The sequence below is a fragment of the Herpailurus yagouaroundi genome, unplaced genomic scaffold (genome assembly GCF_014898765.1).
Source record: "Herpailurus yagouaroundi ecotype Mexico unplaced genomic scaffold, PumYag 67681, whole genome shotgun sequence".
Classification (NCBI taxonomy): Eukaryota; Metazoa; Chordata; class Mammalia; order Carnivora; family Felidae; genus Herpailurus; species Herpailurus yagouaroundi.
Genome location: NW_024420481.1, coordinates 4524171 through 4548856, shown reverse-complemented (window position 1 = coordinate 4548856; position 24686 = coordinate 4524171). Strand labels below are relative to the sequence as shown.

General features: G+C 40.4%; 1 protein-coding gene across 4 annotated transcripts in view; it reads left to right on the top strand.

Moving 5' to 3' along the window:
• OCRL (OCRL inositol polyphosphate-5-phosphatase) overlaps positions 1 to 24322 on the top strand; it is a 58394-nt gene extending 34072 nt beyond the window's left edge. For 3 of the 4 annotated variants that reach the window (XM_040468155.1, XM_040468153.1, XM_040468152.1), the window contains 10 exons: positions 1502 to 1637; positions 6502 to 6612; positions 7269 to 7434; positions 7699 to 7934; positions 15235 to 15258; positions 18552 to 18668; positions 19566 to 19650; positions 20276 to 20403; positions 21518 to 21629; positions 21850 to 24322. In XM_040468155.1, the coding sequence (XP_040324089.1) occupies positions 1502 to 1637; positions 6502 to 6612; positions 7269 to 7434; positions 7699 to 7934; positions 15235 to 15258; positions 18552 to 18668; positions 19566 to 19650; positions 20276 to 20403; positions 21518 to 21629; positions 21850 to 21971 (1237 nt within the window). In that variant the 3' untranslated portion in view covers positions 21972 to 24322. The remainder of the gene's footprint in view (positions 1 to 1501; positions 1638 to 6501; positions 6613 to 7268; positions 7435 to 7698; positions 7935 to 15234; positions 15259 to 18551; positions 18669 to 19565; positions 19651 to 20275; positions 20404 to 21517; positions 21630 to 21849) is intronic. The other variant, XM_040468154.1, reaches the window with a different exon arrangement.
• Positions 24323 to 24686: the final 364 nt, after the last annotated feature.

The following is a 24686-nucleotide window of genomic DNA, read 5'->3' as shown; positions in this document are numbered from 1 at the left end:
TGCCAGATGCAGATATAAAGACCTAATGGTTCAGTGCTGTTACAGAAGAGTTTTTAATGCATGTGTACTCACAGGTGAATTTATCTTAAAGTATTACTTTTGTTGAAATTTTATGGGCTTGTCTGCAGTGCCTTATTTCTATCATCTCAACAGACTTGCTGAGATTTTTACCTTTCTGACCCCCTCCCATTTCCTTATCTATTGTCCTGTTCTTATTGTTTTATCCTAATTGTTTCTCAACTCTTCAACTGTGAACACCAGAAATTGAGTCACAAAAGGCTCTTTCCAGCACAATGGTTCTCAGTCCTGATCACACATTAGAATCTATTGGGGGACTTTTAAAAATACTGATGCCTGCAAGCTCACTGCTGTCAGTGCAGAGTTGGCTTCAGATCCTCTGTCCCCTGCCCCCTCTGCCCCTCCCCTGCTCACATGCTCTCTGTCTCTCAAAAGTAAATAAAACATTTAAAAAATACTGATGCCTGGGCCTGACCTCTGCAACTGCCAGAGAAAGCTGAGAACCATTGCCCAGGGGGCCCTTTGATTTCCTGATAATCCCCAGTTAAGTACCTCTGTCAGTATGTTCCTGCTAACTATTTGCCTTCTACCTACTGTCTCTTTGTTCCCTATGGCGTACTAGCTGGCTGAGCCCAGAAGCTTGATTAAACTTCTTTAGACTCAGAGAGCACTAGGATGGGGTGGAGAGGGGTCTGCATTCCTGTGCTCTGAGCGAGCTGGTCAGCAAGTGAAAAGTGACACTCAAAGATCTTGTACACCTCACCTTGTTTCTTCCACTCACCTGACTTGAGAGTCAATTGAAGAGCTACTGATAAGAGCTTATGTGTGTCACCTTGTGGCTTAGGTGTACAAGGTGTTACTTATTTTAATTGAATGATGACTAGGCTTTTTCCCTACCCTTGGTATTCTATGGGCTGTTATATGTTCAGACTTGCATGCTTAGATGTTAGTTCATCTCTATTTGAAGAAGCTAGTCATGAAAGTCCAGGTTGAAAAGGAGAAATCTCTAGTTATTTCCAGAGATCAAGCCCAGTCTAGGAATATAGCATTGGATTTTTAGATTCTTACCAGTTGTCTATCTGTTGTGAAATGTCATTGCAAAATGTCATAGAGCAAAGTATTCTGAGTATAATCCTGACCTTCTGAGGATATTTTAAGAAGATGCTATTATATTTTCCTCTGGGGCAGTGTTGTTAAAGATGTAATGCTAATTTGGGGAGCACTGTTTATTCATTCATTACATAACTAATCACTGAGCACCTACTTTGCACAAGACACTGTCCTAGGGGTTGGAGATTCAGTGGCAAACAAGCAGACACAGACCCTTTACAGAGTTTGCAGTATAGTAGGGAATATTATAGTTGGGATCATTAGGGAAGGAGAAGCATTTAACAAGACGGCCTAACCCTGGTCTAAACCAGTGTGGTAGGTATTACATTCTTGTGTGGTATGTTCCCTTCATAATTCCTTTCTTTATTTGCAGTGGGAAATGTCGGGTTCCAGCCTGGTGTGACCGGATTCTTTGGAGAGGAACAAATGTTAATCAGCTTCATTACCGGAGTCATATGGAACTAAAAACCAGTGACCACAAGCCTGTTAGCGCCCTCTTCCATATTGGGGTAAACACTTGTTTGTTCATTTATTTGTTTGTAAGTTAAGTATATATTCTTAGAGCATCATTTAGCCTCAAAAGAGATCAGTAGTTCAGTGAGCCATAAATGTTACCATAACCAAATAATTATTTGCAACTTTGAGAAATTAGTGCCCCCAACCGTCCTAAATGCTGTCCATATGGTTCTTAATGAGCTTGGCCTTTTAGTGACACAGATGTTTCTCATGCTGCAGAGTGTCTGGGTGGTAACCTTAGCCTCCTAAAGTTGTTATTCATAAAGAAGAGTTAGAAGCTAGGTTTTAAAGAGTGAGTAGATAGATAGATAGTAAGGAGGGAAAGGCCTAGGAGAGAGGTTCCAGGTGGAGGGGCTGGGAACAGCAAGAACAAAGGCATAGACTGATCAGCATACAACCAAATCTGTATATTAGCTTAAAAGGCATATTGTCAGCTGTACTATTAGTGAAACTTTCCTGTTCAGGAGCACATGTTTTAAATTTTTCTTTAACTCTGTTGCATCCTAGGCTGGATTAATGGCCAGTTAATTTTTTTTGTCTCTGTTGTGAGTAGTTTTTGCTTTCAAATTGTATTTTCTAGCTGTGTGTATACGTAGGTTATATCTTGGGATCTTGTTGATTTAATTTATTACAGCTAGTACGTTAAAAGAAATTTTTTAATCTTTATTTATTTTTGAGAAAGAGAGAGACAGAGTGCGAGCAGGGAAGGGGCAGAGAGATAGGAAGACACAGAATCCGAAGCAGGCTCCAGGCTCTGGACTGTCAGCACAGAGCTGGATGCAGGGCTTGAACTCACAGACTGTGAGATCATGACCTGAGCCGAAGTCAGATGCCCAACTGACTGAGCCACCCAGACACCCCATGACAGCTAGTACATTTAGATTATTTCTTGTAGATTTCCCAGACCTACAGTCATGTAATCTGTCAGAATCTATATAGTTCAGTGCTTGATAGGGTGGACTTTATAGACTGCTTATATTTGCATCCTTGTTCAACTACTTCCTGACCATGTAACCATGAAAATTTATGTAACAGCCCTATGCCTCAGTTTCCTCCACTATAAAATGGGGATAACAGTGGTACTACTTATGGGGATTAATGAGTTAAGACATGCAAAGAGCATAATAGGGTAGATTTCTTTCCTCTGTGTATATGTTGATTCTTTTTGCTTCTGAGATAGATTATCCCCAACATGTCTTATCCTTCTGTCTTAAAGGGGAATTTTGGGGGTATTTCCTTTATTTACAAAGTTACTTCTTGGTCTTAGAATAATCTGAAGCAATTGTGACTTGACTTTTATCCATTTTGAAATTTTAAAATAATAATAAATAATAGTTTTTCTCAAATAGTAGCTATGTGTGCTAGGGACTGGGATGGGCAGTTTAGACATATCTCATTTACTCCTCACAACAGTACTATGAGTTAAATATTTCTCATTTAACAGGTGAGCAAATGGAGAACTAATGAGTTAAAATAACTTCCTTAAGAGCATTCAACCAGAAGGAGAGCTAAGATTTTAATCTTGTCTGTTTAACTCCCAAGCCTATGGATGTTCTTTCCACTAACCCCACAATGCCTCTATAGTTACAAAGAACTTACAGACTACATAAACCTTTAGATACTATTTCTAGCCCACCTAATTTCTATTTTGTACTTGTGAGCTGCTCTGTTTTCTTCATTTGAATTCTCTTAATTCATTTTTAAAAGGATGTCTTTCCCCAGACACTAACCTTTTTGGTTTAATCAGCTGTGCTTGGCTTTTTTGTTTGTATTTCTTTTCAGAACCTTGGAATATTTGTAATATTCCACACATATTAATCCAGAGCTCCCAGCAGGATAGTTAAAAATTTTCCATACTACCTGTGTATTTTTGTGTATCTTTAATAAATGTCTACCTTTCTAATTTTTAATACTACTTAAATTATGCAGGAAATCAAAAGTGCTTTCTCTTTAAAATTAAAAAAAAACGTTTTAAGCAAAATTTACAGATAAGGCTGAAGTTCTTCAATCCCTGTTCTACTCCCACCTTTGTCCCAAACCCCCACTTTCTAGCCAGGCCAACTACCATTATGAATTTATATCTTTCTAGACCAGTATAGTCCAATAGGTCTTTCTGTGATGATGGAAATGTTATAGATCTATCCTGTCCAGTACAAAAGCTACTAGCTTCAGGTAGCTATTGATCACTTGAAGTGTGGGTAGTGAGACTAAGAGAGCTGAATTTTCAATTTTATTTAATTTGAAGTAATGTAAATTAAAAAAAAATTAATGTTTATTTTTGAGAGAGAGAGACAGAGTGCAAGCAGGAGAGGGGCAGAGAGAGAGGGAGACACAGAACCAGAAGCAGGCTCCAGGCTGTGAGGTGTCAGCACAGAGCCCCACGCAGGGCTCAAACCCACTAACTGTGAGATCATGACCTGAGCCAAAGGCAGCCACTTAACCAACTGAGCAACCCAGACGCCCCTGAAGTAATGTAAATTTAAATATCCATATGTGGCTATTGGCTATTATCTTGAACAACACACTTGTAGACTTTTGCATATGCTTTTCAGTGTCCCATATACAATAGAGTATTGTTTTGTATATTGGTACATATATCATAAATGGTCTCATACTGTATTTGTTGGTCTGCAGCTTGCTTTTTAAAAAAAAAAAAATTCAGGGGCGCCTGGGTGGCGCAGTCGGTTAAGCGTTCGACTTCAGCCAGGTCACGATCTCGCGGTCTGTGAGTTCGAGCCCCGCGTCGGGCTCTGGGCTGATGGCTCGGAGCCTGGAGCCTGTTTCCGATTCTGTGTCTCCCTCTCTCTCTGCCCCTCCCCCGTTCATGCTCTGTCTCTCTCTGTCCCAAAAATAAATAAACGTTGAAAAAAAAATTTTTTTTTAAATAAAAAAATAAAAAATAAAAAAAATTCAGTGGTGTGTCTTGGAGAGCTACCCATGTTACTACATAAATATCTAGCTCATTAATCATCTAACTCATTCTTAATTCCTAATTTTGTTGGTAATTTCCTTTTCTAAAGTGGGTGTATCAGGTGGTGACATTCTTATGGTGGTTTTCCCCTTCATTATCCTTGATATGCCATTAAGGGGTATGATCATGATAACCCACTGAGAAAAGTTTTGAGTTTATTGAGTTAACCACCCCATATTTTGGTCTCTTGGGCATGCTTGGGCATGATTAGAGGCTTTAAGAAACCACATTATATTTTTACCACCATTGTCATCAATGACTGTTAATAAAGGGACCAAGTGCTCAATGGCCAGTTAATTAACTTCAGAAGACTTGCTGTGGGCTAGCTGAGATATGGTTTTCACCCCTGTACTTGGTAATGGGATCTGTTGCATTGGTTCTCAGACTTTGGTGGACAAAGAAATTGCCTAGAGATCTTTTTAAAAAATGCAGTAGGCCAAGGCATCTGCATTTTTTAAGACCTACGTGAATTAATCGTGTTGCGTACCTGGTATTTTGGAAAGGATCTTACACTAGAGGTCCAGATACAACAATTGGATACAATTGTGGATACAACTGTGGCAGTGAGCAATTTAGCTGATCTTTTTGTATCTTGATATTCTCAAGGATCAGAAGAATAATCCTTCCTTTGGTAGCCTGGCTGGTTGTTGTGAAAAGATGACACACATAAAATACTTTATGAAATAAGAAGTTGCAAAATTTTATAAAAATATTAAAAATATATAAAATTTCTCTTAACACTATAGTATGGACCCTGGTGACACTAGTGATTGCTTGGGCCTCAGTTCTCTAAGAGTTATGGCTTAGACATGTAAAAACCTTCCCAGTCGTTGAGATCTTTGGCTCAGCTTTGATGCTTTTATTTTCCATATTTGATTTACAACCTCTGCTACATGCATCAGTCCTTTTTTTTCCCTCAACATGGAATCTGTGAAGTTTTCTTTCTAAAAAGAAGCTGCAACCTCAAAAGTTAAAATGCTATGTTAATTATGTTCATTTTTGGCATTGATTTGTATGAAGTTTAATAGTGAAAAAAACCCGAAGCTATTTCAGGAAGCTGAAAGCGCTGTGTCAGATGGGAAAATTTTTTGATCTATTAGTCAAGATGATTTGTTTGTCATGCTTTTTTTACCCTAATCTAGGGCATTTTGTATTGGCTCTTCTCTAAAATAACCATAGGATCTGTTTACTAACGTACCTTTATCATTATATAATGATATAATGCACTGACATTATGATTCTTGGCATTGCACATAGCAGCTAATAGAATTAAATGCTTTAATCATTTTTCTGCTGTTTCAGCGCTTTGTGATCATTGTTAGAAACAGTAGTAGGTATGTTTTGACACTTAATTTGTGCAATGCAGGAAATAATTTTTACCATAATTGTCACATTTCCCCCAATACCAAATAACTTAACAATGGAGCAAGAAAATATTCTTCCCAAATATTATTGCCAAGCTTTTTATTTATTTGTTTGTTTGTTTGTTTGTTTGTTTATTTATTATTATTTTTTTTTACTGCCAAGCTTTTTAGCACAGAGGTTTAACTTTTCCAGGAAGTTAACCAATTAACCTTACCTTTACCATAAAGTGTGTAGTGCTGAAATGCTTAGTTTAATTTATATTTGTTTTAGTGATGTTTAAAAAATTGTTAGACTCTTAGAGATTCAAGCTGAGAGCACACAAGACTAAAATAAGGATCTGTTTTCTTTGAGGTAAAAGTTGTGGATGGAGTGATATTTCAGAAAGTGTTTGAAGATGTTGTTTGCACCACATTTTATTTTAAATGATTGCTGTAACAACGCCTTTTAAATTGTTAGGTAATCTCAAAGGAAGATGAGCTAGGAGCATGTAAGACTGAAAAAGAGGGTTTACTTTCTTTCAGGTGAAGGTTGTGGATGAACGGAGGTATCGGAAAGTGTTTGAAGATATTGTACGCATCATGGACAGAATGGAAAATGACTTCCTTCCTTCCTTGGAGCTCAGCAGGAGGGAGGTGAGCAAAAATACATGGCTTCCCCATGCACTGCCCATCATGGTCAGCGCAGGGGAAAGCATGTTTCTTAGAGAAGGCAACACAACAAAGTGGTGAAAACCATGTGTGTTGAAGTCAAACTGCCTCCGTGCTGATTCCAGCACTGTCATTTAGTAGATGTATGACCAGAGGCGCATGTCTAACTCTCTCAGAGCCACACTTTCCTTTTCTGGTTAAAGGGGTGGTTGTGAGGATTACATGAGTTAGTACATGTGAAGCTCTTAAAACTGTGCCCAGCACAAAGTAAGCCCTCAGATGTTAGCTTTTCTTAGTATTTCAGAGCTGCTGGTTAATTCATATCTCAGGAACCAGGATTTGGTCATGGGATGAATGTCCTGACCCAAGGTTGGGTTATCCTCTTAGGATCTCAGGAATAATCAGAGCAGTCCAGAGAAGTAGCAAGAGCTGCCTAATTCCTCTTCTGCTGGTGTGAGTAGAATAACAAATGAGAGGACGTGGCATACAACCAGCTCAGTCAGTGAAGGCGTACAGACAATAGTTGTACACCTGGTCAATAATAATTACCTTATTCTTTATTCATATTCCCTATGGAATAATCCAACTGACTGACTTCCCCTACTAGTGATGCATGTTTGTGTCTGTCTGTTATTCCCCAGTTTGTGTTTGAGAATGTGAAGTTTCGGCAACTACAAAAGGAGAAGTTCCAGATCAGCAACAATGGACAGGTTCCCTGCCATTTTTCTTTCATCCCTAAACTTAATGACAGCCAGTACTGCAAACCATGGCTTCGGGCTGAACCTTTTGAGGGCTACTTGGAGCCAAGTGAGTTGTCCCTTTACCATTGTCTCTGCTTGCAATGCATCCTCTCCCCCTGGCTCCCACCCCCTCCCTCTGTTTAACTTCATGTTTTCTAACCACATGTCTCTTACCTTTACTGTCATTATATTGGGGAGATCTCTTTTGTGTGTCTAGTCTCTCCTTCATCACCTGATGACTTTTTAGAGGACGCTTCTTCTGTTGGTTTTCATCTCCTTTCACTTTTCCACCATAAGTTTCTGTTACCATGTGTCATTTCTTATATTTCAGATGAGACCGTGGACATTTCCCTTGATGTGTATGTCAGCAAAGACTCTGTGACCATTCTGAACTCAGGGGAAGATAAGATTGAAGATATTCTAGTCCTTCACCTGGATCGAGGCAAAGATTACTTCTTGACCATTAGTGGAAATTACCTCCCAAGTTGCTTTGGTACATCCTTAGAGGCTTTGTGCCGAATGAAAAGACCCATCCGAGAAGTGCCTGTAACCAAACTCATAGACTTGGTAAGAAACATCCTAAGACACAGAACCTCCTCTAGATATAATTTTCACAATACTTAAGTGATGTCCTCATTGTCTCTAGGCTTTCTCTTTTGCTGGGGTTGGGGGAATTGTCAAGTGATAAGAACAAGAATGTCACTTTACTCTAGCACTACTTTCATTAGATTAAGTCTCAAAAAAGAGAGAGTAATCTGTAATTGGCTCTTGTCAGGAATATATAATACTGTGTTCACTGAATTAGATTAAAGACTCCCTTCTTAAAGATCTAATGCTTATTTGTTATGCTCTTCATAATTTAAGTTACTTTTGTATAAATTAGCATGTGTGTGAGGTCCAGTAAGTTGGGGGGGGGCAGTATTATCCTCATTAAACACATGAGAAAACTGAGGCATGAGACAATAACTTTCCCAAAGTGGAATAAGTTAGCAACGAATCTGTCCCCCAGACTTTCTCATTCCCAGTTTGGCAATTCCTTACTTGTATCATCATATCTAATCCCAAACTTGGCTGCATGTTGCAGCCCAGACCTGTAAATGAACCTCAGAATCCCTGGGGGTCCTTGAACAAGTACAGATTCTTCCCTCCGTTCACCTCTGGCAATGGAAGGACAGTCTCGGTGTGCAGGGCTTAGGAACCTGCATTTTATCAGCATCCCACATAATTATAATGTACACTGAAGTTTGCTGCATGTTTAATGGGACTCAAGAAAGGGAAGCAGTAGGATTTCCCTTCCCTGACACCAAACTATAATAGCAGTGTTCTTATATAGGAAATGCTTACTACCTTCCATAATGTAAATTGATGTAGTAACAAGTTCATCCTGTTAAGAACTTTTCTTCTAAATAAAAATATTGCCGGATTTGTGTGCAGACCTCTTTGGGCTGTAAAAGCATGCTTTTGGTCTTTTACCAAGAAAAATGAGGTGATGTGGCAGCCATACTTTATCACTACTATTAGTATTCATGTTGATGTTCTTTAGCCTCACCAGAGCAGCGATGTTATCATCTAGCAAGGAGGGCTAGACCAGCGGGCAGACTGCTGGCCTGTGTGATCTGTTCTGTTGCCATGGAATTGTTTTAGCTATGACTCAGATGGCAGATTAAAACACTTGAGTCCAGTCCCAGCATTCTTTCTTGGAATTATACTTGTTTCCCTAGAGCCCTCATAACTGGGTGTATTACCTCTGTTTGAGAGAGAACCATTTTCTTCAGAAATTTACATCCTTACATTCTCTTATTTTTTTATGATATTGTTTTTTTCCTTTTACCACCATATTCTGTCTTTCCAATTTCGTATTTTACTGTTTAGGATATATTCTAAATGAAGTTTCCCATTTTTTTCCCTGCCCCCTTCCTTCCATCCTAAATATCATTTCCCAGCTTTCTTTTTCCCAACGTTTAATTATGAAAGTGGCAGATGTACAGAAAAATGGGAAGGACAGTACAATGAACCCCCACATGCCTTACATAAAATAGGCTTTTTTTTTTGTTTTTTGTTTTTTTGTTCTTGTTTTTTTTTTTTTTTTTTTTTTTGCTGTAACATCTGAAATTAAGTAGTGATATGTCACTTCACTGGTGAACACCTTACTCTGCCTCTCTTTTTTGAAAAATTTTTAAAAATGTTTATTTATTTTTGAGAGAGAGCGAGCATGAGCAGGGGAGGGGCAGAGAGCAAGGGAGACACAGAATCCAATGTAGTCTCCAGGCTCTGAGCTGTCAGCGCAAAACCCGATGCGGGGCTTGAACACACGAAACATGAGATCATGACCTGAACTGAAGTCTAAAATTATCTGTACCCCATTTGTAATATCTTTCCACTGTATTTTGATTTGATTTTGACCTTCTGCAATGCTTTATTGTATTTGTTTATATTTGTTCCAAGACAAACATGATATTTTACATCCTATCAGATGATGCTATTAATAATGATACCCATTATCTTCTATTGTATTATTTACTCTAAAATTTTGGTGAAACCAGAAATGAGTTCAGTGCCTATGTTGAGTTTCCTTGTACTGTTTCAGAAAGATTCTTGTGCCATACCCTCTTCCCACCAAATGTGGAATGAAATACTGGCATAAACCCTTTTCATTCTTCTTGCCCTTCTGAATGATAGTGAATTTGCCACTACTAGAATAGTTGGAATTAGCACAAGTGACAGACAGAGGAAAATTTGTTTGTAATTATCTTTATTCTTTTCCAGAATAAAGATAAAATTTTCTAGTTTATTAACTAGCATATAATCATCAATATTTATTCATTACACATTGAATACAAAGTATTATGGAGTTTATGTAGGTTCCTGAAATTTAGTGGTGATGAAAGTTTACTTATATATACAATATGGCTAAATTATAAATCAAGGTTAATAGGGAATTTGGTTAGAGATACTCTAAACATTAGCTACTTTTACTGGTTAATGTCCAGTGTATTTGGTAAGTCAATATTTTGGAAAGGCATTTGTAATGAGACTTGTGGAGCTTGTAATTTGTATTAACAATAGATTCCTTTCCTGTGCTGTTTGCTCAAGCCTTATATGTTATAAAAGCTTATTGATTAACCAGCTAATTTCTATAAAAATCAATCTCAGAACCAGCTTATTTTGGCTTTAATGCATATTTGATTCATGTAACATTAACATAACTAGAAACAAGTTCAGCACGTAAGAATAAAATTGACTAGAAAAGTGATTTGGGGTTCATGATACAAGTATTTTGAGTTAAGTCCAAGTATTCAAGAAATATGTATTAACATTATTGGGTGAGCATGTCTCCCAGATGTAAGGGACATCATGGATAAATGCTAGAAGGTAAAAGCAGAGGCACCTAGGTGGCTCAGTCAGTTAAGCATCCAACTCATGATCTCAGCTCAGGTCTTGATCTCAGGGTCATGGGTTCAAGCCCCATGTTGGGCTCCATGCAGAGCATTGAGCCTACTTTAAAAAAAAGGTGAAAGCAAAAAGACCACATATGAAAAATTATAAGATTTCCCTGGGAAGGGGCACCTGGGTGGCTCAATCAGGTAATCATCCAACTCTTGATTTCAGCTTAGGTCATGATCTCACAGTTGGTGAGGTCAAGCCCTGAGTTAGGCTCTGTGCTGACAGTACAGAGCCTGCTTGGGATTCTCTCTCTCTCTGCCCTTCCCGCATTTGTGCATGTGTATGCTCGCTCTCTCTCTCTCTCTCTCTCTCTCTCTCTCTCTTTCTCTCTCAAAATAGATAAATAAACTTAAAAAAAGAGATATCCCTGGGAAGAGTGAAGATTAAAGAAAAGAGTATGTGAGGCTGGTTCGGTAGGTTGGGAGCAGGGAATAGAAAGTCTTGAAGTCAACAGATGAGTTTATGCTGGAGCAGAGGGCATCTACAACTATCACAAGACTTTTATGGGTAGTATGAGGTTGTAAATTGACATATTTGGAGGAACAGCTTGGTCTTGCTTATAGAGTGGGCTAATGGACAGACCAGGTTTGAACTTGCCAGATATGGTTAAAGGTTTTCTCATAGATACGGAGACAAAAAATGTTGAAGGATGAATGGACAGACTATATTTTCTTGGGGACATGTTTATTAGAACAATATCAAAGTTGAAATAATAAGAATAATGGTTTGGTGATTAGTTCGTCCCCAGTGATCTTTTCATTAGGTGTTTACTTCGTCTTACTGATCAACCACTCATTTCTTATCCTGTTAGGTGTATGGTTTGTGTTTCTCCTTTTTATATTTCATTTTAATTAATCCTTTCTAGAACTTCGATATACATTCAGTTTTCTGCTTTTTATTTTCTTTTATTTTTTATTGTTAAAGTTTATTTTTGAGAGAACGCATAAGCAAGGGAGGGGCAGAGAGAGGGAGAGCGAGAATCCCAAGTAAGGTCTGTGCTGTCAGTGCAGAGCACGACGTAGGGCTTGAACTCATGAACCATGAGATGATGACCTGAACTGAAATCAAGAGTCGGGCACTTAATGGACTGAGCCACCCAGGCACCCATTTGCTATTTATTTTTAAATTTGAATCTGCCTCTAAATGACTCTTTAACATTATCTTAGCTACATTTACTACTGGCAAAATTCCTCTAGGGATGAGTGTTGGAGTGAAGAATGATTTGCAGTACATTTGTAGCATGCCAATGTTGCCCCACTAGGGAATCTGAATTAGGTTTCCTTTTTAAATGTAATCAATGCAGGGGCACCTAGGTGGCTGTCTGACTTCAGCTCAGGTCGTGATCTTACTGCTCATGAGTTTGAGCCCCACGTCGGTCTCTGTGCTGATAGCTCAGAGCCTGGAGCCTGCTTCGGATTTTGTGTCTCTCTCTCCCTCTCTGCCCCTCCCCCACTCATTCTCATTCTCTCTTTCTCTCAATCAAAAATGAATAAACATTAAAACATTTTAAATGTAATCAATGCATAGCCTTTTGTAGAGAGAGGACAGGTCAGTTGAACTAAGTGATTATAAGCAACCTTAGAACTACCTTAGGAGTATGCTGTTTATCAGTGGAGGCTAAGTAGTGTTTCTGTTTGCAGAATTGAGCCTAGTGTTGAAATAAGTTATTTACATCTACTATATGCCTGTAGCCAGAGAGGTAAACTCTCAGTATAAATGTGCTGCCCCACCAATATCTAATCAAAGTCCTTTTGATTCTTCTTTCAGAATTTTCTCTTTTATCTATTTATTTAAAAATATATAGTTTTCCCATAATTAGTTAAAGTGTTTACTCGCTCCTTTTTGATCTACCTTGATAACCTCTTAATAATCCCTTTTGCCTCTATCGCTGCTCATTCATTTTTCCTCTTCAGGGCTGTCAGACTGATCTTTCTATAATACAGCTTTGGGGCCTATCACTTCCTTGCTTAAAGGTAGTCCGTGGCCTGCCCATGCCTACTAAATACAATCCAAATTGCTTTACCTGTCATTCAAGTTCACCAAAAGTCTGACTTTAACATTCCTTTTCATACTTATTTCCCACTATTTTTCTCAACATACTCCCATGCTGTCTGCAGAACAGATGACCAACTTTTCCCTACACCCACCTTGGGATTTACCTTCTCTGAATCTTTGCTTATTTTTGCCCCTTCCACTTGTAGTGTCCTGACCCCATCTCTACTCTTTAAAATCCTATGAATCTTTTAAGGGCTAGTTAGGTTCCATCTCATTGTGAAAAGTCCCCTGACAGCCCCAGCCTAAAGCCATCTCCTTCTTTTGAACCCCTTTGCTTGTTTTTCATATTAACCGTTTATTGAGAACTCCTATCTGTGAATTATAACAATATCAGGCTATAAATTCTGGGATTTCTTACCCCAAATCAATTGCATACCCAAATCAGGGACCATATCATTCCCTTCTGTGTAGCCTCCTTTCTCATCCACCCCTCACTACACCCCCCAAAGGCATGCCTTGCACTGCTCAAAGAAAACTGCTTTGAGGACCTGGTTTGACAGGTTAGTGTATAAAAACTCTGCCTAGTTTTACTCATCGTATCATGTGGCATGTGTTCATGGGTGGAAAAATAGAGAAGTCTGTTAGGCTAGTTCTACTATTTCTTAATAAGTAGTCCTAAATTTAAAGAAAGGTTGTGCTCCAAAATTGTGTTAAATTAGATGTTTGGCATTCAGAATTTAACTTTTAAATTAAAAAAATAAAGTAATTACAATACTATTAATACTGCATACTTCATAAGACGATATTACTCTGATTATTTTTAGCTCGATTTATATGTGGTATTTAAAAGTCTAGGTAAACCTATAAGAGCCTGTTTAATCCATAATGTATCTAATAATACTAAAAAAAAACCTATCCACCATATATATAAAAGTCATTTGGGGGAAATGTATTTACCATTCTATTTGGAACATCAGGGAGCACACACTCCCCTGCCTCCAGCCTCCTGCACATCTCTCGTAGTAAGATCGGGACTCCCCCTTTTACTATCAGACATGAGACGTGTGATTTATACTCAGGTTCTTGGTGGCCTGTGGCAGCGTTGGCAGGATTCCAGCTGGGAGTTGGTGGGGAGGTGCTGGCATACTGCACCACCAGTGTCCCAACATGCCTGGATTTTAGGCTGTTTCCTTGTCCTACAAAGTAAATATCATTATCCCTGTTTTGGAGATGAAGAAACTGAGGCTTTATAAAGTTTAGTAACTTGCCTAAGGTCTGTACAAAATTAATAGGAGGCAGAACAAAGATTTTACCCAGGACTGTCTACCACTAGTTTCTGTACTGTCTCCACTAACCATGGTGCTTTGTTTCTCACTGTCTTTTTCACAGCCTTGCCCTGCCTTGCCTCTCTGCCCAGGAAGCAGCTAGATTGTATTTTTTGAGTTGTCTAGGGGACAATAGTGGTAATGACTATAGAGTCAGTCAGACCTGAGTTCTAATCCTGTACCTGCCACTTAATACCTAATAGTATGACCTTGGGCAAATAATTTAACCTGGTAGAGCCTCAGTTTCCCCATCTGTAAAATGGGAATAATATCTACTGTGCACACTTGTGCAGACTAAATGACATTGTATACAAGTACTTTACAGTTTCCAGTACATGGCAGGTGCTCCCTAAGTGGTGGCAGTAGTTATTGTTGCTCTTGTTATTGGATTATAATAAGAGCACAGAAGACAGAGCCAATTAACCTTCTTCCCTCTCCCTTCTCTTTTTTCTCTTATATCATACAAGAAATCACAATAGGGATAATTATGGGTCTTCTGGTCCACAAAGGTCTGAAATGAAATAAATTTACATTTCAGAGGGACCTCCATATTTGGGGAGTTTAGGGGCCTTTGAGGAGGGGAGTAGGTACATGGCGAGGGAAAAGAGTGTGGGATACTGCTTAGGGTGAAAGGAATGGCAGGGAGAGGGGAGAAGCCAATTGTCTCCTTCTGAATGGCCACTGTCAGACTCACAACCAAATTCGTGCATCGAGTGGCATTAGGATGACTTAGGAAGCCGCATAGTATAGCAGCAGGGCCTGCCTCCAGGCAGCATGTGGAAAGGAGCCATCACTGGGCATTTGGCCAGGTCAGCTGGAAGCTGCCAAAGGACACAAAAGTCTAGAACTGCACATGTATGTTTCTTGAGTGATAATCTCAATAAACCACATGAACGTTTAATATGTACAATAGAGAACTTTGCATGTAGAGAGAACATAACTCCATTTTCAACAATAATGATTTATTTGAAAAATTTAAAGCTATTTAAAGTATATACATCTAGCAAGATAGTGAGTTCTAATAATACTGATCTGTTTCTAATTCTGTAAATTAATTCTGATTTCTGTCTGTCAATGACTATCTTTTCCTGCTCTGCTCTCAGGAAGAAGACAGCTTCCTAGAAAAGGTAATACAATCCATTGGTGGTTATGTGCTTCCTGTGCTTAATTAACACTTAACTGTGGTCCCTGGAATTTGTCCCTAATCTTTCCCATATCAGAGACCTCTGATTCCATGAGAATCCACCAAAGTCCTGCCAGCTGTTTTTAAGTGTGTCTGAAGTATAGAAAAGATATTTACTGCACTGGTGGTCGTTGAGACCCAGTACATAAAAGCAATAGGAGTCAAGTTTCCAAATTTGTATTTTTAAAATGAGAAGTAACTAAAGAGCTGTCTTGATATATGTGAAAGCTCATGAGGTGGAGCAGGGTACCATTCAGCTGTCCTCCATTTCCAATGATAATAAAAGCAGAAGTGGATTTGTGTTGTATTAAGAGTGATTTGGGGTTGGTGACAGTAGTCATTAATTACCAAAAGAATGCAGTTATATGGTTAAGAAAGAGTGTAGAATAGAATTATAGAGCTGAACAAGACCATGAGGGATCATCTGGTGTAGCTCTCTGCCTTCAGACAGGGTAATTTTCCCCATTCTAATAGATAAGACAACCAAGGCCCAAGGTTGAAAAACTCACTAAAGTCATACTACTCCTGGTATCAGGGGTGTGGGGCAGAGGGCACTAGAACCCACATCTCCTGAATACTCAGTCAAGGAACCTAGTAAAGGGCTCCTGTAGTGCTTTGCCACTTCTGTCTTCAAGCTGGAGGTTGTCTGGCTCCACACAGGGCTATCACATAGAGAAATGTGGGCTTGAAAACCATTCTTAAAGCGGTGTCACACAGCATCTAACACCATCTCCCCATTTGATGGAGTTTAATGCATTTTGATGGTGGAAATGGTGTACTGTTTTTCTGCATTAGTTATTAGTGCTAAGGTTTCAAAGTGTGCTTTATTTCCCTTTGAAAATTAAAGTTATCAGGATAATTTGTGGACTTTTGAGAAAGTACTATTTCTTGTGCATGATCTTTCTCTAGACTTCAGAGACACATGTCTGACATTTCATGTTATCACGCATGAATTTGAAAATGGATAGTGGATGATGTATATAACCTACTGACATTTTATTAACCTTTTTAAATTTTTTTGTTTGTTTGTTTTTCAACGTTTATTTATTTTTGGGACAGAGAGAGACAGAGCATGAACGGGCAAGGGGCAGAGAGAGAGGGAGACACAGAATCGGAAACAGGCTCCAGGCTCTGAGCCATCAGCCCAGAGCCTGACGTGGGGCTCGAACTCCTGGACCGCGAGATCGTGACCTGGCTGAAGTCGGACGCTTAACCGACTGTGCCACCCAGGCGCCCCTTTATTAACCTTTTTAAACCACTAAGGGTTGAGACAGTTCTGCTTCCCGGCCTTTCCTTGTTAATAGCAGGCCATGTTGTCTTTTCATCGCGGGCAGTGCCTTGTGTTGCCTTAATGCCTTAGTACAGGAAAAGCACCAGTTGGATGTCAGATTTTTTAAAAAGTACATGAATCAGTGCTGAATAATTTATATATGGTAAGTTTGGAGGCATCTGCTAAATCTGTACATGTGTTGCATTTGGTTCAGAAAATGAGCAGAGTGCATTATGGACAGTGTTTTGATTCAGATACCATGTGGATACCTGGATTTAATACTTGCAACTAGAAAGAAGTTAGTGGATGAGCCCCTGATAAAGTTCTGGCAGCCACAGGGAGCATGAATATCAAGTGATAGACTCCCAGGGAGGGAGGGAGGGAAGGAAGGAAGGAAGGAAGGAAAGAGAGAGAGAGGAAAGAAAGAAAGAAAGAAAGAAAGAAAGAAAGAAAGAAAGAAAGAAAGAAAGAAAGAAAGAAAGAAGGCAAAATGGATGTGAAGAAAATAGATTTTAAATGGTAACCAACTGTCATGCTCTTTTCTCTTCCTCATTCTCTTAGAAAGGTAAAACAGCTTTAAAACGTCAGCAGTGCTGGTTGAAGAACATAGTATTAAGCAGAGCCCTCATCTCTGCTCTAGTGTACACAGTCTTTGGAAGCCGTAAAACACTTTTCTTTCCCATAAGGCAACATGGCTGGGGTTGGGCTAGAATTTACAGAATTTCCTAAAGTTGAAAGTACACAATTTATAACCTCAAGCTGGAGAATGGGGGAAGATGCAAAGAATTGGTTACTGTTTTCTCCACTAGAATTTTTCTGAAGGCTGCCCTCAAGGACTTAATCTATTTCAAACACCTTTTTGATATAATTTATATTTGACTATATAAATACAAGATAACTGAGTTTATGTCCCCAGCCATTTCCGAGTTCAGGTTTAGTTGTCACTTTTGGGTTTTTCTCTTAGATTCTTTCAGGAGAATCTAACAGAAAGTAGAAAAGTGAAAGGGGTCACAGCCTTGAGAAATCTGCTGAGTTATTAATATAAAGAATAACTTCTGGACTCAAACCTGGAACTTTTCACAGTATTTTTGGCTCTTGGTATGCTGTATTCGGTTTACTATTTTTGGATCTTAAGGGCTATGAGTTTAGTGCCTTAAGATTAGACCTCCTATTGAGGCTGAAATATTCATGAATGTAGGTGTAATGTGGAGAATTGTCTTTAATTTCTGTGGACCAGAGAGCCTCATTTAAATCAGCAATGAAAACTGTAATTTTGGGGCGCCTGGGTGGCGCAGTCGGTTAAGCGTCCGACTTCAGCCAGGTCACGATCTCGCGGTCCGTGAGTTCGAGCCCTGCGTCGGGCTCTGGGCTGATGGCTCAGAGCCTGGAGCCTGTTTCCGATTCTGTGTCTCCCTCTCTCTCTGTCCCTCCCCCGTTCATGCTCTGTCTCTCTCTGTCCCAAAAATAAATAAACGTTGAAAAAAAAAATTTAAAAAAAAAAAAAGAAAAGAAAACTGTAATTTTGTGGTAAGACCTGAAAGAATCAGAAGTTAAAAGTCACCAAAAACCTAAGTAGATGCTGCTCTTCCAAAGTACTGTGTTGACCATTGTAATTTAATGGCCCACAAGTCTCAGTTGGTATGTGCACTCTGCCGTGACTGTACTGCTATAGCGCTGGCTCTCCGTGTCACCCTTGAGAGGATTTACCACACACAGGGCATCCAGTGATAAACATAATGAATCCAAATGGAATGCTTACCTGTTAAGCATCTAGAAAACGAGATTCTTTAACTGTGGGAATCAGTATCAAGTGCCTTCTGACCAGGAGTGACCCCAGTGAGAAAAAATGAAAAATCTTAAGAGATGAAGATGAAATTGTACTTACATAAGCAGAATCTGGAGGACATCAAGTTACATACATGTTTTTATTGTGACCGCTTTGATTCTCTTCCTTTTTCATCTATTAGGAGAAATCCCTTCTGCAGATGGTTCCCTTGGATGAAGGTGCCAGTGAGAGACCCCTTCAGGTCCCCAAGGAGATCTGGCTTCTGGTAGATCACTTGTTCAAATATGCCTGCCACCAGGTAAGTGACTATGGGCCTACCCTACAACTTTGGAAGGTGTGTGATACCTCCTGTTGGTATTGTGCTTGTAACTTTTGCAAGCTACCTTCACAGAATAGCACTGTCAGATCGTCTGGGCAGATGGAAGTATCCGTATTTACAGATATGACAATGGAAGCATACAAACTAAGTGATTTAGTTAAGACCACAGTGTAAGTGTAATGGTGGAGCCAGGCCCAAACTGAGCATGCCTGTCTCCTGGCTACACACAATTTCCCCTGGACCACTGTGTACCTCGGTCTATAATGCATGTTTCCCGTCTCACATAGGCATTGCAGATTTTAAAGTCCAAAGCCCATTTCTATACTTCTAATACTTCAAGCCCATTTCTTGAATTTGATTTTCATTTTTTAATCCTATCTAAAATATTAGCTACCCCCAAGCCAACCACCCAAAAAGAGAAATTTCTTGGGACTAAATTGAAGGAAAACATTTTTTTACCTACTGAAGTGTAATAGAACTCAAAAGCAAGGTTTGGTATGGGCATGCCATTTACTGCTGCCCTAGCATTCCCTAAGTTCAGTATTTAACTGTGGTTCAGCTGTTTGGACTCTGCCTTCTACTTGTCAGGAAGCTAGAAGTGGAAACATCTGGTCTCCCACTGTAGCCATCTAGTCCTCTGCCATATCAGGTATAAGCTAAAACCTGTGGAGATCATTTTCTGGTTTGAAGTAAAATTTCACACGGATTATACAGATGATAAAGGGAAAAGATGCCATTGTCACACCTCCATTCCTAATCACGAGTATGCACATTACACTTCCATTTGCATTGTCACTCTCTTGATCCCTGGATGGACTTCAGATCCTTAGGGCTGATTATCTTGCCTTGTTCCATTTATTGTCATGTCTTTGGTAGGAGGATCTGTTCCAAACCCCTGGAATGCAGGAGGAGTTACAGCAGATCATTGATTGTCTGGATACTAGCATTCCCGAGACAATCCGTATCCTTTTTGACAAAGGCTTAGGAAGCTGGATGAATTCTTGACCAAACTTTTCTTCCCTCCTACATTTGATTTTTGTGTTTCCATCTGTACTTTCTCTCTGACTGTCATCTATTATAAGGTAATCATCAAGTCTGCAGTTGTTTTTCAATTCCTTTCAGGAACTTTTGACTTCTCTCTGTATCAGACTCTTACTGAAAGGAATAAAGGGGTAGGTAACAACAACTTTTAATAAACATGGAGCATAAGACCCACAGCACTGGTACTGTTCTGCTTCAGGCTTTTGATCACTCCTGCCACCATGTATGTTGTCACTAGGACATAAAAGAGAATGGGAAACACTGGGGACTAGTTTCAAGGACTGATCAAGTGTGAACATCATTCTGCATGCCACATTCCCCTGACTCTCAAGTTGAGCCAAACCTCCCAAGAGTCTTTGATCAATTCTGTAACAACTCAGCTGCAGCATACCTGGACCAATAAAATATCAAACCCCAGTTAGGATCAATGTGCCCTGAATAACAGGAAGGAAACTGTCCCTGAGGGGGTTGGAGGAAGGAAGCAAATCAGGTCTCTGTGTGGCCTTTTTCCTAGAGCCTCTTTCCCTTGACTTAAGTTGGTACAGCTGGCAGTAATCACTCTGTGGCTGAAGCACTGCTCATTTTCCTGGAGGCCCTGCCAGAACCCGTCATCTGTTATGAGCTGTATCAGCGATGCCTTGACTCTGCTCAGGATCCCCAGAACTGTCGACAGGTGAGTTTTACTGCTCTGAGGATGTGCCTGGGGTAGGTTCCCCCATAGAGAAATCAATCTAGCAAAGCCAGGCGTGTAGCTAGCTATGTGGTAAGATAGGTCTGGATCTGTTATTCATGGCAGAACACCAGCTTCGAGAGTTGGGACTTATTTATTTATGAGCGGGGGAGGGGCAGAGAGAGAGGGAGACACAGAATCGAAGCAGGCTCTGGGCTCTGAGCTGTCAGCACAGAGCCCGACACAGGGCTTGAACTCATGAACTGTGAGATCATGACCTGAGCTTAAGTCGGACACTTAACCAACTGTGCCACCCAGGTGCCCCGAGAGTTAGGACTCTTAAATTTTAGGTTGTATTATTTCCTATTATAGTTGCCACACTTTTCTAGTTGGCCTACTGAGTAGGGTGGATACCTCTACGTTGGCAGAAGATTGTTTATGAAGCTGAATTCTGGCTGACATTACCAGGAATGGTCGGTGATACTTGTGAGCCTTTCTTCTTTTTGTCTTCTTGGTGTTTTTTTTAAGATTTTATTTTTAAGTCGTCTCTGCAGACAGTGTGGGGCTACACACAACGTGGGGCTCAAACCCACAATCCTGAGATCAAGAGTCACACACTCTGCCAACTGAGCCAGCCAGGCACCCCCTTGGTGTTTGTTTTTAATCTTGAAATAATTTTGATGCACAGTAGCTGAGAATACTTCTCAATCAGGCTAGTGAGTATTGGGAGGAGCTCCCATCCATGCTAAATGGCATTACAGAGAAAACCATTCAGCTTGGCAGATGCCATGGATGCGTGTCTGAGGAGATGGGAGAAGACCAGATTAATACCAACCTTCTTGCGAGGTGGGGTGTGCGTGTGACTGTGTGATGACCACGTAGCCTGGTCATTGAGTGTATACACAGGCCAAACAGGATGACCTTTCTGACTTGGAAGTTATTATTTGCAGGTACTCTGTTAGTCATGAGTGAATAAAGGAAAGTTGTGACAGATGAATGGGGTTCTGTATAGGTTGGATTATAAACTACTTCTGTGGCAGCTGTAAGCTCTTCTTACTCCCTTCCTTCACCTGTTCTCACTGCCCACCCTTCCCCCCCTTTTTTTTTAAAAAAACAGGTGATTTCCCAGCTTCCAAGATGCCATAGAAATGTTTTCCATTACTTGATGGCATTCCTTCGAGAACTCTTAAAATTCTCTAAATACAACAATGTCAGCGAAAACATGATCGGTAAGAGTGCTTCATAAGAATGGCAACGTGAGTGGGGGTAGGCTGGTCGGGACAGTCTGTGTATGGTGTACACAGTGTGTTCCTTCCTTCACGTCCAGGCACATGGCAGTTACTTCCCTCCAATTGCCCTTGTCCCCTGGCCCCCCACTTCCTGTCTCTGAGGCTTTGCTTAGGTTGTGTCTGACAAAGGGTTTTACCTTTCCTTTCTCTCACCCTCTAGCTACTCTCTTCACTAGTCTTCTCCTAAGGCCTCCACCCAACCTCATGGCAAGACAGACTCCAAGTGACCGTCAACGTGCTATCCAGTTCCTTCTGGGGTTTCTTGAGAGCGATGAAGACTAATAAGCCTTTACCTCTTACTACTCTCCAAGGTTCTAGAGGCGGAAGGTCTCGGGCACTAAGTATTTCAGAATGGTTTGAAAAGTCATGCCACAGGAAGGGGCAGTTGCAGAATTTTGAGGCTGTTGGCATGAAAAAGTTGTTTCTAGTGCAAAAGGAAAAGAGTTTCCTAATCCCTCCCTTACCATATCCTGCACAGCAAAATACTTTTAGACTCACATTGCCAAGCCAAAGGTACCATATTTTGGTGTTTTTGTGTTCTCTCTTTATAAGGCAGGAGATCTATATCTACACTCCTTTATCTGGGATGTGTTTGTTGCCTCCTGCCAGCTATCATGATTGTCCTTAGCACCCTAGGCCTAGATTCTGAGATGTTCCCATTCTAGGTCTGCAAGTACTACGTGCTCTAGCTCAGACTAGTCTGTAGTCCTTCGTCTAAAGCACTTTTGCCCGGCCCCCTCCCATATCACCTCTTTGCACTCCACTACACTAGTACTATTACGTCAAAGGAAGTCTGGGTAAAGCTAGTGACTTCTCGGGTGTCCCCAACAGTGAGTTAACTGTCTACATGTGGTTGTGACATGCATTTGTGCATTTCTACTACAGTGGCATCTGTATGTCTCTGTAACATTGTCCTTGTCATGGATCAACACTAGGTGGAACCGTATTCTCTTGTCTCCAACCACATTGAGTAGCAGAACTTTAGGGACTGTCAGAGATGCCATCCCATTGATGTGAGAGAATCACAATCAGAGTGGAAGCACTTTGAGCGTTTCAAGAGTGAGAATATTCATGTTTGACAGGTCCTGCTTTCTACCATCCCTTTTCTGTTTTTATTCAAATTGTACATGAGCACTCATCCTGGTTGTCTGTGGGACCTGTTCCCCACTTACACATCCATCTCCAGAGCAATGCTTGCATCACAGTCAAAAAGGCAGTCTGCATCTCAGGTGGGCCTCTCCAGCGATACTGCTCCTTCCTTCAGCAAGGCTGTTGTGGATAACCCTTAGAACCCCCTCTCTGGTCTTCTGAAATACCAGGGGGTAGATGTTGCCCCCTCTCCCGTCAAGGCTGGTTCTGGGCTCTATGACCAGCTCCCCATGGTTTCTAGTCACCTTATCCAGTGTTATGTAAAAGAGACTATGCAGTGGGACCAATGAAGCCCCTTTCTCTCCCACCCAAGACAACCCTCTGAGCATTTCATTCACTCAAGCTCTGTGGGGAGCATTGTTGTTGTTGTTGTTGTTGTTTAATTATTCTGTGTTGGTTGGCAAACCAGCCATCAGCCACTAACTGCAAAACTACCTGATGCAGTTGGCTTCTTCCTGGTTTTCTTTGATTAAAACCACCCTGAGTTAACTCATTCTTGGCTGTTAACATTAAATCCAAGGAGCCTAATGTATAGGCTTTGTGTCTGGTCTTGGGCATTGACTCCTGACTCTTCTAGCACATTGAAGGAGAGAGCCAGGGGAAACACCACTGCTGAATGGTTCTTCAGTTCCCCCCATCTCTTGTAAGTTGAGTTCTGTGGGGAAGAAAAGGTATGTGTCCTGTGATATACTGGTTAAATCCTTTCTTGATAGGGAGTTATGGAACTAGGAGTTCAGTTCTCTGTGCCAAACAGCTGCAGATCTGATAGGTCGGAGGCTAGGTATTGAACTTAGTTAATAGAAGATTATAGGCAGAATGCTTTTGCCATCTCCACTAGGCCAGAAGGTTATCATAGAGGCAGATTATAGAATCTGGGGCAAGGTCGTTACACAAAGACACGGAGATGCCTGTCCTGGACACATTGTCTAGTATATTGCCAACCTGGGACCTTTGGGTGATCAAGGATGTGGTTGGTGGGGGGTGTAGGCAGCATCCTAACTCTTTCCTCATAAGGCAGGCAGATGCACTAAATTTGTTTAGTGCCTCTACGTTTTTCCAGCTCTGGCCCAGGGATGTACACTGCATTAAGTGTTTGAGACAATCTCTAGGTAGGGGAGACAGAAATAGAGTAGACGGAAGAAATCTGCCTCCCTACTGTGCCTACTCCAGCACAACCTCTGATTCCTAAGTAACTCTAATGTGCTATTTATTTCATAGCTCCTGAAGTAAGGAGTTCAGATTCAACTGGTAGAGAAGGACTCCACATCTGTTGTTTTAGGGAAGAAATGGCTCGAACCTATATGGTGACATTGCATTGGTTTCCCTTTCACTGTTTTCTGATTCTTATTCTGTAATTGTTATATTTCTCGAAAATGTCTTGGTCACTAAGCAAAGCTGCTAGTGGGATTCTGTATTTTGTGTCATCTTTTTTATTATAATTTATTGCAAATGTTTTTCTGAATAAATATATGTTGTGTGAAAAATCAGTGTGATCTTGGTAAATGGGGGCTTATGGTCACTGGATCCTACTTGACTGCAGTCCTCACAGCTACGACTGTACCGTTATTTCCTGTCTTACACAGAAATAGAAGAATGCTCGGTATGTTTGCCCCTGGAGGGGAGAAGAAGCCACGTTATTTTCTGAGGCTAATAAAGTCACAGTGCTTCCAGAGGCCAGCCCAGGATTCTTATTTTAACTCCAGGGATTCAGGCAACAAAATAACACGATTACCAAAAAGGATGTTGATTGTTTATGCATGTAAATATCACACTGGGTCAGATCCATGATCACTCCAGCCCCAGAAATCTGACAAACCCCAACATACACATTTTGGGAGAACCCAGTTG